The sequence below is a fragment of the Ambystoma mexicanum genome, chromosome 3p (assembly GCF_040938575.1).
Source record: "Ambystoma mexicanum isolate Mex_15411 chromosome 3p, UKY_AmexF1_1, whole genome shotgun sequence".
In the NCBI taxonomy this organism is placed as follows: domain Eukaryota; kingdom Metazoa; phylum Chordata; class Amphibia; order Caudata; family Ambystomatidae; genus Ambystoma; species Ambystoma mexicanum.
The window spans coordinates 1,180,109,754-1,180,123,872 of record NC_090925.1 but is presented as its reverse complement, the minus strand read 5'-3'; the positions used below and the strand labels follow the sequence as shown (position 1 = coordinate 1,180,123,872).

Genomic DNA, 14,119 nt, shown 5'->3' with positions numbered 1-14,119 from the left:
AATATCCATGAAACATCTCATATCTTGGGAAATCCAATGTGCAGGTGAGCAACTCAAAGATGCCTGAGAATCACCTTCTCTGCTCTAGTTTTAGACTTTGGGGAAACATTATAATGTAGAGATCATATCTGATAGACGCAAACCCTATGTGCTTCTGCTTGGCTCTGCCGCTGCTCTTGTGAGTGGCTGATCAGTGGCGGCCGCTTACATAGGGCGGGGGGCGCCACCCCCCACGCCAGGGAAGCACGGCGTGTGCAGGGAACAGATGTTCACGTTCTGTTCTCTAGCTCTGCTATGCATCCTTTTTCAGCAGCGCTGCTTGCCGTGAAATCATAAATAAATAAACAATCGGCTGCTCCCAGGCTCTCTGCCGTCTTCATGGCTGGCTGGGCCTGCTGCAGAGGGGCGCGTCCCCTTTTACGCATTTATTTCCACTGTAGAGTGCCTGGAGCTCGTAGCTCCACGCACTCTACGTAACACCAAAGCAATGTAGATGCTGGCGGGGCGCTCGAGGGGTGGCCCCGCCAGTATTATTCTGTGCGCAAACAGCGCACCTGTCAGGACCTCCTTGGCAATGGGCACAGCAACAGGTTATACTGGAATGCAGTGGCGGCCGCTTACATAGGGCGGGGGGGCGCCGCCCCCCACGCCAGGGAAGCACGGCGTGTGCAGGGAACAGATGTTCACGTTCTGTTCTCTAGCTCTGCTATGCATCCTTTTTCAGCAGCGCTGCCTGCCGTGAAATCAAGGCAATAAATAAATAAACAATCGGCTGCTCCCAGGCTCTCTGCCGTCTTCATGGCTGGCTGGGCCTGCTGCAGAAGGGCGCGTCCCCTTTTACGGATTTATTTCCACTGTAGAGTGCCTGGAGCTCGTAGCTCCACGCACCCTACGTAACACCAAAGCAATGTAGATGCTGGCGGGGCGCTCGAGGGGTGGCCCCGCCAGTATTATTCTGTGCGCAAACAGCGCACCTGTCAGGACCTCCTTGGCAATGGGCACAGCAACAGGTTATACTGGAATGCCATTGGCTGCTTGTCAGCCAATGACATTCATCATGGCTGTGTGGCTGGGCGCAAGCGTGTGGTGACGCCATCAAGCTGCCCACCCAGACCAAAGAACAGAAAAGCAGAGCAGGGTCCACGTCAGACGGCCTACCTCTGCCTCCTGTAAGTAAGTGAGCTAACTTAACATGATGCCCACCCGGCCTTCATTCCCCCGGACAGTGCTCCCAGCCCAGGGCCGTCCTAGTCTTCCTCTGGAGCCCTGCCCTGGGGAATGCAGGGGCCGGGCCTAGTTAAAGTTCGAAATGTTTGTGCCCACAGCCCGCCATTCCCCAGGACAGTGCTCCCACTCACAGACCGTCCTGGTCCTGGAGCCGTGCCCTGGGGTATGCAGGGCCTTGTTCCCCCTGTCGACGCCATCGACGGTCTGGCACCTTTACTCCCATGCCCAAAGTGTTGTTTTTTAAGTGGGCTGATTGCCGCTCCTGCGTTAAGGCGCACCCCTGCCGTTTGCACGACCTCCAGCCTGATCTGAATGGGAGGGGGTCGGAGTCCCCCTCTCTTTCAGATCAGGCTGGAGGTTGTGCAAACGGTGGTGGGTTAGGTTTGTGGGGAGCGGGGGAACATGCTGGATAGGTTTGCGAATGGTGTGTTATCCTTTTGACCACAACAGTGTGCCATTGTGCGCAACTAGACCGAGGCACAGAAACACATCATTCTCGCCTTTACCCGGAGACCTGCCTTGACACATAATACATATCATGGTCTTAAAAAATAAATGTTAAGGTGATTTCTTTCACTGGCATGTATTACAGGAAAACACACATGAAAGAAATCACCTTGACATTTATTTTTTAAGACCATGATATGTATTATGTGTCAAGGCAGGTCAATAAACTGTTATTCCTCAGTCACATGTAGACCAAAAGGTCAATTAAAATTGCCCTTTTAGCAATAAAAAAGGCAAATTTCCAGTGAAATGCAATAGCCAAATAACTAGTGATTAACATGCGGCCCCTTGATGCACGTACGCATTTAAAATACAAACCTTAAAATCTGCAATGGTTTTATGAATGAATTTTGTGATGTGCTTTATCATCTATTTTATGCAGTGAGTACTGGTTTGTGGTTGCATATTAATTAATCATACAGGCTTCACATTATAATTCCCTCGAAAATGATGTGCATACATAGCATTATATTTAATATGCCCTTTCTGAGGAAGCCAGCTAGGGGAAGGCGTGGCGGTAGAATGGGCCATTTGCGAGTGTTTTAGCAGTTGGAATAGATGTGACTCGATATGACTGGCCCATCCCTTATATATAAAAGAAAAACTCGTGCTAAATGTTGGCAACATGGTGGATCCCGTGAGATTTGGAATGTTGTATGCCATGCTTGGAGTATTGGCTCTGGACAATGCGTGATAACAATAACTGGCCCGTTTGATCTCCAGCAATCCTCAGTCTTTCTAAGAGCAATAATCAGGCAAAAGGGAATTAGCATGATAAGCAAGAACACAAATCAATCGCAGTCCTTGTAAGGCCGCCTTTGATTCCTTTGAACTGTCAAAAGATGGCAGAATCAAATCAAAAGTGCTTGAGGTTACGGGGTGATTTGTTCAAGAAGACATCACTCGAACAATTGACGCTGCTCGAGACAATAATTGGGTATTCAAAGAGAAAACAGTTCAAGTACCTGGGTGCTCATATTGACTCTTATGTCTCACATCCCTGCGCACCAATCCTTGCTGTTCCTCAACCAGCTGTTGTTTCTTGTATGCGTGTAGTGTCTCGGAGAGCTGCAAACCACCTTAAGGCGCCCTGTTATTGAAATTTGAACACAGTGGAATAATCAACCCATCTGGACTTCACAGTGCACCCACCTCTCCTGGGTTTTCCCTTTCACTAGGTTTTCTTCAGAGCTTCAGCTCAGCTGACAACTTAATATGTAACGTCCCATTGTTATATAGCGCTGCGCTCCATGCCAGGTTCTTCACGCTTCTAAGCATTGTAAAATGCCATCGGGCGATTGGAGGGCTGAGTTGGCCCTGCTGAAATGCAATCTTCTGTCTAGGCCGGGTGTTAGGTATTTGAGGCTGTGGATTGCAGGCTTTATGTTTGGGATGGGTGCTGTAGGCACGTGAGTTTTCTATTTATGCGCTATGCATTGACTTCTTAAGAATTTCTTTTGCTAAATTAGAAAGCCAGTAACAGAGTTACAAAATTATATTTTTCTATCATTACTGGATATGCCTACACCATAGTACCAGCTATTCTCAATACAAGCTGCTGTGAAATACACCATCACACGTGCACACGTAAGAATAATGTACCACCATTAGTATGTAAAACCTAATGCTTTTTATGTCCTTTTTCTGTGGGTTTGAACAGTAAATTGTACATTTTGGAAGCCATTTTTCAAATATTTTCACGGGGGTGACCCCCCCGCACCACTCCTCATGTGGGTTGGGCTCGCTCGCTCGCTCACTAATTCGCCAGGAGAAATTTACGCCCCACCACCTTTCAAAGTCACCAGCCGCCACTGTGGCTGATCATCCTTTTCTCATGATTTCTATTTCTATTTTATTTCAGAGTAACTATGCAGAACATGTCCCGGTTTAGAGGACAGCACTACTGCCTGCACCCCAAGCTCCACAGCACCAAAAAGTTAATCAAGTGGTACACCTTGTGGAAGGAGAAACACAGGTATGTACCGCACAGCTAGATGTATACGTCCTGGACTCAGCTGAATTGCTACATCACCTTAATCCGGTCACTGCCCTGCTCACTGACCTGCTGGCAACAATGAATATATGTTTTGTTTTAGGGCCTCAATCGAGTAGGGAGAGACTAGGCAACACCGTTGCACATGGCATCCCAGGTGTTCCGTGCAGTGACACAGAGACGGGGATCAAACAGTCCTATTTTTCTAAAGGCCGTCTTCATATCTGAAATTGCTTTTAAAAGATGATAAGCAGAGGTTTTTGAAAGGTGTTAGTAAGAGAAAATATTGCATTGCTAGAAAGTGCGAGAAGATGGATGACATTGTGAGTCCTGGTTTTATATGTAGTGAGTGGGACCTACAGGTAGAAAGGTTGTGACCACTGAGCTTGGATGTTGTGCTGTCCTTGATGCTCAGGGTTGCATCACACCCCAACCGCCTCACCCCCCGTTGAGAATGTGTAAATCTGAGGATAAAGGTGCACACATAGCAACACTGCCACTTTGAAGGGCAGCTGGTCCGCAGGTTTGGCAAGTGTGTCGTGGTGTTATGGTGTGCCCCAGTAGTATAAACATCCTTCACAGGCTGCTGCCTTCCCTGCCCTACCCCTGCCTCGTGGAATATTATTCTCTGTCTAGTCCTACTTAATAAGGCCCAGTTTCAGACCCAGAAAGCAGAGAGGTGCAGCATTCCTGGACCTGACAGGAAAGGTGCTTTCTGATCTGTTGCACATTGACCTGGCAACTTGGGATGAACAGAAGGGCTTTCTACTGGGGACATTCCTCTACTGAATGCATGATTCTAACCTACCTGAAGGTGATGCTCAGTGGTGAACTGGCCGGCAGGGATCACTGGAGATTGCCCAGCGGGCCTCTGCATCATGGGCCTCTTTTGTGTGGTTACTCTGTTTTTCTGCTCCTCTTATCCTCTTTTCAGTGCACCTCATCCCCTTCCCTCCATCTCTGCTCATCCCCCTGCATCACTTTGAAGTAAACTATTTGTTATAAAAATTCCAGAATACTAGTCACCCTCCTTAACAAATATTGTATATCAGTTTATTATGTTTAACTACTTTTTATCTCTATGTAGGGACAAATGTGTTTTAAATGTAACTAGTTGGACCCATTTATTTTGTTCAAATATTATTGTGGGATAACACCCCCCCCCCAACCCCCTCCCCGCCCCAACTAAACGCAGGGTAAAGCATTTCAAGTTGCAAACTGCTAGCCAGCCATAAAAAAGTCAACTCTCTACATACACTCAGTGCCCCATTTATTATTCGGCAAGAGCCAATTCTCACTAGCAAACAGCTTGTGGCGAGTGCACATGTTGTGCCCTGCTTAGAGGGGTTGGTCTTGCTCATATGGTGGAACATGGAACCAGGTTGACAAAGCTTTCCAGGGCCACTCTCGGTCCCCAGTACTTTCCTGGTGCTGCTGTGGAAGGAACATCTCCTAAATGGTTTTTCAGTCACTTGAATGCATCCATACTTTGATTAAAACTTCAGTGGTGAAAAAAGCCACCAAGCCACCCAGTCATAAAAGGACATGCTTAAATATGATATTGAACTTAAAAGCACCCCAAGGAAAAACTCAGTTCAATTCAATTTCATTGGCTTTCATTTGACAATGTAGCCATTTGCCAGGATTACACATTTTGGGAACATAAAAAGGTACAATACATCTAAAAACATAATTTATTTGTAGCCAAAATAAAAATATATAGTGTAAAAATAATTTAAAATAGGTTTTAAAATCATGTTTTCGGTACAATCCACATAAGTTTAGCACCATTTAGTGTGTACTTTAACAGACTCATAAACTGTACACTGGTAGGACACATTTTGAATATCATAGCACCAAGTTTCCATCTTTTATGGTTTTCGACCTTACTCGCCAAGCCTGGGTGAGATAACTTGCTAGACAATAAACCACTTTCATATCATTACAGTTTTTAAAAAGCTTGTGGGAGGAGAGCATAGGGGAAAACTTCCCCAGTGACTCCGGTCACTTGAAAACAGATGGGTCATCAAGAGGAACTGAGATTGGACCACTAGCTGCACAGATGCTTGAAGCATGTAGACATGACGTTTTTCCCGCAGTAAGGGATGAATCCTCGTCTGGTATTGGTATAGCAAGTGGTCCGTCTAGACTGAATTTGTAGTGTCCTACACACGTGTGCCGTCAGAGTGAGCTTCAGTGCAGCTTTGGCTATTGCCACTGACTACAGGTGAATGTTCTCTGTTCCCCATGTTAGACAATTGGCATTTTAAAAAAAGGACTTTCACTTCATTGCAGAAGTCTATGGGGCAGCTTCTACCATAGAAAACACACCAGCTCGGATTATGACCATGACTAGTTACCCAGTACATGTCAGACACCAAAATGTGTAGTAGGGTTGTGTTCATGGTGCCTGTGTTTGGGAACAAGAAGCTGTTGTAGTGACCGAGGGGTCCTAAGCAGGTTGCTGGTGGCAACACATCATAGCCTTTGATCCAGTAATGTTTTTGAGTCCTACTATTGTCACAATCACAACTGCCATTTTTCAAAATATCAAAGCAAAACAAAGAGGTGATGGCTGGCAGGTTTAGAATGAATATTAAACCTCTGGCAATTTCTCTGCGTAACCCTTCAGACCATCATTCTGCGCCTGCCAAGCCCTTACCGAAATATGGAAATCAGACTTGGTCTCACCCCAAAAGGGGCAGTCCAGCCCGCCCCGCTATGTCACATCCCTTCTGCACAGGACCAAGACTGATTTGTCCCTCCACATATGCAATGTCTCCCTATCTGTACTCTAATGCAATTGTTTCGGCTTCTAGGTGTTGCAAGCGGCACCTGATAGAGCAAAATAAAAATGATACGTAAGCTACTCACAATACTATGGATATGTGCCGTAGAATCTTGCCTAAGTGTTGTTGAAATGTGCTGTGGTTCCTGGATTACGTTATGGTGGGTCTACAAGTGTATCCTTAAAGCACACAACGAGGTGTGTCAAATATGACTTGAGATACATTTGAAGGATGAATTGTTGATGAGAAGTGGATATGCTCGTATTCCGTATCAGCAGTACCCTCGAGCTGAGATCCGAAGCTTCAGCCTGAAACCCTCTGTATAGTTCACATGGGACTGAAATCCTTTGTTCACAGAATGAGAATTAAAATGGACGGGGAAATGGTAGTTATTAGGTCCCCACATTACAGAACGCAATGCTGTACATCCCTTTTGTTTATGGTGGCGCACCATACAAATGATCAGCTCCAAGCCTTGTATGCAATCACATGACTGTGGGTGTTAGAGCATGGTGTTTAGCCAGCTGAGAAACACAATGTGCCAGTTCTAGCACATGCGGGTTTCATTTTCCAAATATCTCCTTAATTTAATTGTGCATATCCATCAGGACCGATCACAGTGAGTGGATTCCAGTTGCCCTTTCCAAACTGAACAATAGTTGCGTTTGTTTTTTTCAAGGCAGTCTGTTGCTCATTAAACGTGTAATGCACATCTCTGAGTGTGGCGTTTTCCCTGTGAAATCATAAACAGACAGCGTACTGGCATTGCGCAGAGGCCACTGTGGGCTGGAAAGCCAAGCATCCAACATATTTGCAAGTTCGGAGGTTCGAGTTTGTTGTGAAATCTCAAAAGGACATTTTGCAATTCCGATAATAAGATATGTGCATCACAAGGGTTTTAAACGGTTGACAATGCAGGGCTGACCACATTGGTGGTAACTTATATGCTGTATTTTGCAAAAAAATATTTAATTTCATTTCTGCTTTATTTTTGATAAAAAAGAAGTTACCATAAAAGCAAACATGTACACAGACAAACGGAAACAGAGGCTAATAGCACCAACAACTAGACATTTTGCCCAATTAATACAATAAAATACAGATTGCCAATACTCATATTAAAACAATTATTGATCAGTACCAATCTATGAAGGAAAGTGCTCATGTGCATACCGTATGTAAAGATTGTGGTTGTTGCATGCATCAATCATGGCTGTCAATCTTTAATACATAGACTATAATGGGCATAGCAACACTTAAAAAAATGTAATTGCAGTAAGGGAAGAAGATTGCTAAGTTTTGTTCTCCTTCACCAGGCATGTATCAAAAACCAAACTGTGGTAAACATGGGCAGGGGCACCTTAGCTCGCAAGCATAATCTGATGGCCTCAGCAACAGTTGAGACCTGGTTCTGCAGAAAAAGATACTTTAAAGACATTCTTCTCCGGTCCTTGTAAACGGGGCAGAGAAGCAAAACATCTAGCTTCCCTGACCTCTGTACAAAAAGGACAATACACGCCCATGTTGACATTCCATCTTCACTTTACAGATGCCAGAGGTAGAACGCCGAAACGAAGCTTGAGGAACAAAGAGCGCATTGCTTTGGGACTCGTAGAGTCCAGATAGTCTTTGTAGCCCTGCACCTGCTTAAGAGCCTAATAGGTACCAAACTGGGATGATATTTCCAATCTCCCAGCTATTTCTGCCATCCTTTAAGTGAATGCTGTAATGTGGCTTTTAAGTTTACACCAATGTTCGTAGGGTGGGCCCAAACATCCAAAAGACCCAGAGCCAAGAATTTGGTCTTTACATGCAGCAGCCAAGGGAGGGTTAGGCCACCCTCCTGGGCCATTACATCTTCCAAAGCTCTCTGCTGTTTTGCAAGCTTCTCATTTCTACACAACCTGATCCAGTATAGGAGCGTTTTAATTCTACATAACTGTTTGATGGACTGTAGATCCGATTCCAAAAGGATTTGAGAAGTCAGGCCAATAGTTGGAAGCCCCAGTACATTTTTAAGAAAAGCATTCTCACCCACAGACAAACCTGTGGCATTGCACCACCCCCATAGCTCAGTGGCGTAAACAGCAGCTTCTCTTGCTTGGGCCTTATAGGCCTCTAAAGCCACACCCACTTCACCACCCCCATAGGATTTAGCAAAGTTAGCTATTGAGCCATTATATCTAGACAATGTCAACCACGCCTTTTTGGATTGTTCGCCCCAAGAACAGTCTTCATGCACATACCCAGGTAGTCGTACATCTTATACTGCTCGATTTGTGACCAATCAAGGACCAGGTCCAATCTGGGGCACTTTTTTCCCTGGGGTGCCCTAAAAACCATGACCTTGGTCTTCTCAGTAATTATCAGGCCAATTTTGCTACAGAAACTTGAGAAGATGTCCAGCTGACGGTGCAATCCCCCCGTGGTCAAGGACAGAAGGATGGTGTTGTCAGTGAACATCAAAGATGGAATCCTATTGTGCTCCAATGCAGCTTGCATAGTGTAATCAATAAAACACGTGGGGTCCTACTGACAAAATTACTTTCCAATCTGCATGCACATAAAGTGCATGCAGGTTGGCATAAAGGTGCAGGTTGTCTGTTTTGCGACTCACAAAGAAGATTTGCATGTGCTCTTAGCAAATCCTGGAGTGATAGAATGTTGCGCTCAGAAGTGCTCTCCGACTTGTGACTGGATTCCTCAATTGTTGGTCTTACCAAGAGGCCAGACTGAGGGGAACATACCAGGCAGACAACAGTCATTGCAGACTCTTTCCTGCTAGGCATTCCCCAATACAAAAGGTCCTGCAAAGCAATATTACAATTACAAATGACGTTAAAACTAGAGGTCCAGGGATTGGGCATTTCAGGACAGGTACCATGAAAAACATGTTCCCAGCCCCAGAAGTGGGTGTTAGTGTGCAACTAACGTAGACCCTGTTTGCAAGACCCATTATAAAAAGGTCACTGCGAACGCTGGATGGACTACCAACAATACAACTCGTTGGGGCCTCTAATCCTATCTAGCAAGTAGGCATCACGTGTTTGTTACAGTTGAATCCCAGATCAATCGGGAGCCTCAGCTCTCAGGTCAGATAAGGGGCTGATTTGTTCAGTTTTTTTCAGCCAATCAGATCCCTTGAATATCGAAAAAAAGTTCAAACCTCTATAAAAGTCCCAGCTTAAGTCCTGATCATTTGAGGGGTTTGCTACACAGTGAGGAGCAGTGTTATACGGTTCATCCGATGCATGTGGTGAGTTATGAGTATTCTAAGCAGTATTAGAAGCATTATAATCCGTTTTTCTAATGTGGTGTTTTAGTGTAGCTTGGTGGTGTTTGCAGCTTGATCCTTGTCTATTTTCTGCATCCCTTTGTCTGCTTAGTGTTTGTTCAGTGTTCTTTTTACCTGCATCAGATTAAAAAAAAGAGGCTCAAAAAAGCTCTGGATTTTTTCTCTTGTCCATTTTTAGTTTGGGCTATTACGTGTCGCTTGAGTAAGTCTAAACTTTGCATTAGAGTGCAGATAGGGAGAAATAGCATGTGAGGAGGGAAACACGGTACAGCTTGTAAGTGTTGTTTGTTTATTTGTCCACCCATTGACTGGCCATTTGTTTATTTGTCCACCCATTGACTGGCCATGATCATGCTAATCCCTACGACCAGTACCACCCCATTTCTGCTCCTCCCCGCCCAAAACACCTCCTCATGGAAACTCTTTGAGCTAGCTTTAATCAAGCCTTACCATCAAATGTTGCACTCGAAGTGCCTGTTAGTGTTTTTTTTCAAAGCAGAGGAGTTATAAATACGCTACTGGTGTAACAAAAATGGCTTAACCATATTGCCTTCAGCTACTCTATTTGTAAGTACTCTGCGTGTCTTTTTCTGAATCCCTGTTAAAAACATGCATTGACAAAGCCAACTGTTTTGGTTTGTGTAGAAGTATTAGCTATTTGCCAGGCACTGAATTATAAACCCAGGTACTCGCACCATGTTGCTGCTGCTTCCATCGATGGCCAGTTACTACCACTGTGGCTTTCCCATGTCTTTACAAAAGCCAAAAACCTTGGCATTGTCAATGCTTGTTTATGAGCTATCAGCCAAATCGACTGCAGAAGGACGAATCTAGGATGATCTGGATTGGTATATTTTTTTCTGTATAGATCCACATGTTCTTAACTTCCTTTGGGGCTCTGTAAAAAAAAAAAAAACCTTGTAATACTCCTTAGGATAGCCAGCTGCTGAGATCCATGTCCATCTTGTGGGTCTCAAATTTGAGTGCCAGTGTTTTAAGCAGGTTCTTCATCATTATGCTAATGAGCATCTCAAAGTTGTCTGATAGTCACTAATACATTTTATGTCAGCATTGTTATTGAAGACATACGTTCTTTGGCACTAAAACTCTGGAAAGCACATTCAGAAGTTCTGTAAAATGAATGGCTGCTTATACCACTCTCTTATGATATGATATGATAGTCTATTTATATAGCGCCTATACATAATGTGTTTCAAAGCGATTCAAGGCAAGGGAGGGAACAAGGGAAAATACAATTACATTCTTACAGGCCATGAACAGTAAGGATGTGAAATTAACTATCGTACTCGGCCTGATAACATTTCAGATAGTGCAAGAGCTAAGACATAGATAAGGAAGGGAGGGGGAGAGTGAGAAGGAAATGGAAAAAGACGAGTGACTACCATACTATGCCTGACGTCACTTCTGGTAGAGCTGGAGAAAAACAAAAGGTGAGGGAGGGGTGCAGAAAGGGAGGGGAGGAACAAAACAAGCGACTATCATACTATGTCTGATGAAATTTCAGATAGTGCTGGGAGTAGAGGGGGGCAAGTAAGATAGAGTAAGTGCATTCGTTGACATCATTAGCAATTCATGGAATGCTATATAAATCTAGCAGGGAAGTCATTGGGCCAAATATATGTGAATGTTAAATGGACTTTAAACCATCAATTTAGTAGACATACAGATGCCGCGTGTGACACAGCATCCCATTGATTTAATGGCACACAATATTAGCCCTTAGACTCTCAATACAAAATTGAGACAGGGACAGAATCCCCGAATAATCCTGAAAAAATTGCTATGCCACAAAGTAGCAAAGTACATTTTGGAAAATAAAGGTACTGAGCGCATAACCAGCATGCGATTAAGGGTCACAATGAGGGAGAATAACCAGTGGTGCAGAGTGCAGGTCTCAGTCCTGGCCCTATATATACCGTTGTATTTCTTTGTACTGATTTCAGTATCTCGTGTATTCACTTCATTATTATATTGTATGGGGGCACCCTGCCTGCGTGTGCGTGAAGTGGAATGTTTACTTTGTAAGCGTGTGTGAGATTCTACGAATGGGAGTTAAGGAGTGAGGAATGGGCGGACGGGTTAAGAGGAAGCAGTGCAGGGCGCCGGGTCATTACTACGCCTTGAAATAAACTTGAAGTGCTCATACCTCACCCCGGGTTGCGTGCTTACTTCATTTGGCGACGAGGATGGGATACGAACCCACGCGTGCAGATCACAATGGATTATCCACCACCACGAACTTTAACAGCTATCTTGAACACTTCAATAACTTTAACAGGACTGCTGTACTTAGACTCACATTTTCTCACATTGCGTCCTAATTTGATTCTGACAAAATCACCAGGAGAAATTTTTAACCCACCTTGTTCAATGCACACTTCTTTGCTATCACACTCTTTTCTTTTCCTATAATTTACCCACATAGGATTATGATGTTGTATTTCTTTGTACTGATTTCAGTATCTCGTAATTCTGTGTAAATTGTATGGGGGCACCCTGCCTGCGTGTGCGTGAAGTGGAATGTTTACTTTGTAAGCGTGTGTGAGATTCTACGAATGGGAGTTAAGGAGTAAGGAACGGGCGGACGGGTTGAGAGGAAGCAGTGCAGGGCGCTGGGTCATTACTACACCTTGAAATAAACTTGAAGTGCTCATACCTCTCCCCGGGTTGTGTGCATACTTCATATACCTTCTGCAACACCAACAACTGAAACGGCCCCAGTGCTATTGTAATATGTGGAAATGAGTTCTAACAGCATATGACCTTCGATGAAACCCGAATAGCGTCCCAATATCAGATATGAAAGAGCACAGCTCTCTCTACAAAGCACACAACCCAACCCTCTGCACTGGAGGAGCACCAGAAATGTGTATACGCATACACAAAGAAGCCTGCAGCGGCCCCCACCCACCAGCACACTCTCTGCACACAGTACTGGGTGGGGAGGCAGCACAAGCAGTAGAAAGATGTACCCAGCCGTGATGGAGAGGAGAAGGCTGTAATGGTGCCATGTGTCATAACGCACGCATGAAATGCACCAAAAAACGAAATCCCTTCCAACTACACATAGATGGGGCATTAACAAACCATGCTTCAGGACTAACAACGAACACACAGGCAACAGCAAAATATCACCAGCAATTTGTAATGGCGTCTTTGAATTTGTTTTACAACCAATGCAAAACGTAGTTGGGATTTCACGTATCACAACATCTGCCTTTTGGGCAATTTCTTGGTGCTAGGTCCTGCAATGTTAGTGTGGAGAAAAGAAAGAGGCGACCTGAATGAATGATGCAGATCAGAAACATACATTCCACGTGTGTTGATGAGCCTCTACGTCATTTGGGTTAGGCCACATGGGCTCTTTGTTGCCAGAGCAGAACCCCATGGTTGTAATCCCGTGAGGAAGAGTCTGCCATGGCAAGGGGTTGTGCTGAGTGTGCTCTGTTGTGGAGGGTTGGAGGATGAGGTGTGAAGTGTCCTGGGTGCTGCTGCTTTAGAGGCAGGAAGGCTGTTATCGAAGTAACGGCCCATAATCTGTATATTGCATTTGACTGGCTGGTGTTTCTAGTGTAAGATGGGAAGCTGGAGGATGAGCGGGTTCGGGAAGGGGGTTCTATTATTCTAGTACCATGGTCACCTCTGCGCTATGGCAATAGTGGTTCATAATAGTCATATGGTCCACGTCATGTACCAGTGACTAGGGCCAAGATGTACGCCATGACAGAAGATACATTTTGAAAGATTTCATCAACTTAAAACAATACATGATCCCACTTACTCAACCTTGGGTTAAACTAAACATTTTGAGAACATGGGCCTGCTAATTTGGGGTTTTAGCCTTGCCAACTTCTCATATATAAAAAACCCAAACAAACAGTGCAAGTCCCATATATTGACAAGGTCTCCCCTATGCAGGCATGTTGCTAGGTCTGGAAAAGATCCAGGGCTACACAAATGTCGGGACAGCCACTGAGCCTCTATCTGGAGCTATAACCAAAAGACCAGGGGCTATAGGCCCCAAGTCCACCCTGGCGACACCTCCGCCCCTACCTTTCAAATGCTATAGTCTCTGGAGTCCTCAACTTTAAGAGTTCTGTAAGGACGTTACCTCTCAGTGGAGAGACCTCTGGTTTTACAGCTTTAAGGGTTCCTGAACCATCTTGCTGGTGTAAACTCATTGCTGGTTTCCAGGGATCCTGAACTAAGGACTAAGGCTTGCCAACAGTCCTTTGAGCAGCTAGACAGCTTGATGAGTTTTCTTGGAATGACGAGATGGAAAGGGAA

The 14,119-nt window shown here is 44.8% G+C and overlaps 1 protein-coding gene across 1 annotated transcript in view; it reads left to right on the top strand.

Annotated features, from left to right (window-relative positions):
* The window catches only part of LOC138581335 (C-X-C motif chemokine 14-like), a 70,117-nt gene that overhangs the window by 41,469 nt on the left and 14,529 nt on the right, over positions 1–14,119 (top strand). Inside the window, exon 3 of the mRNA XM_069652591.1 lies at positions 3,596–3,709. Within this exon, the coding sequence (XP_069508692.1) occupies positions 3,596–3,709 (114 nt within the window). The remainder of the gene's footprint in view (positions 1–3,595; positions 3,710–14,119) is intronic.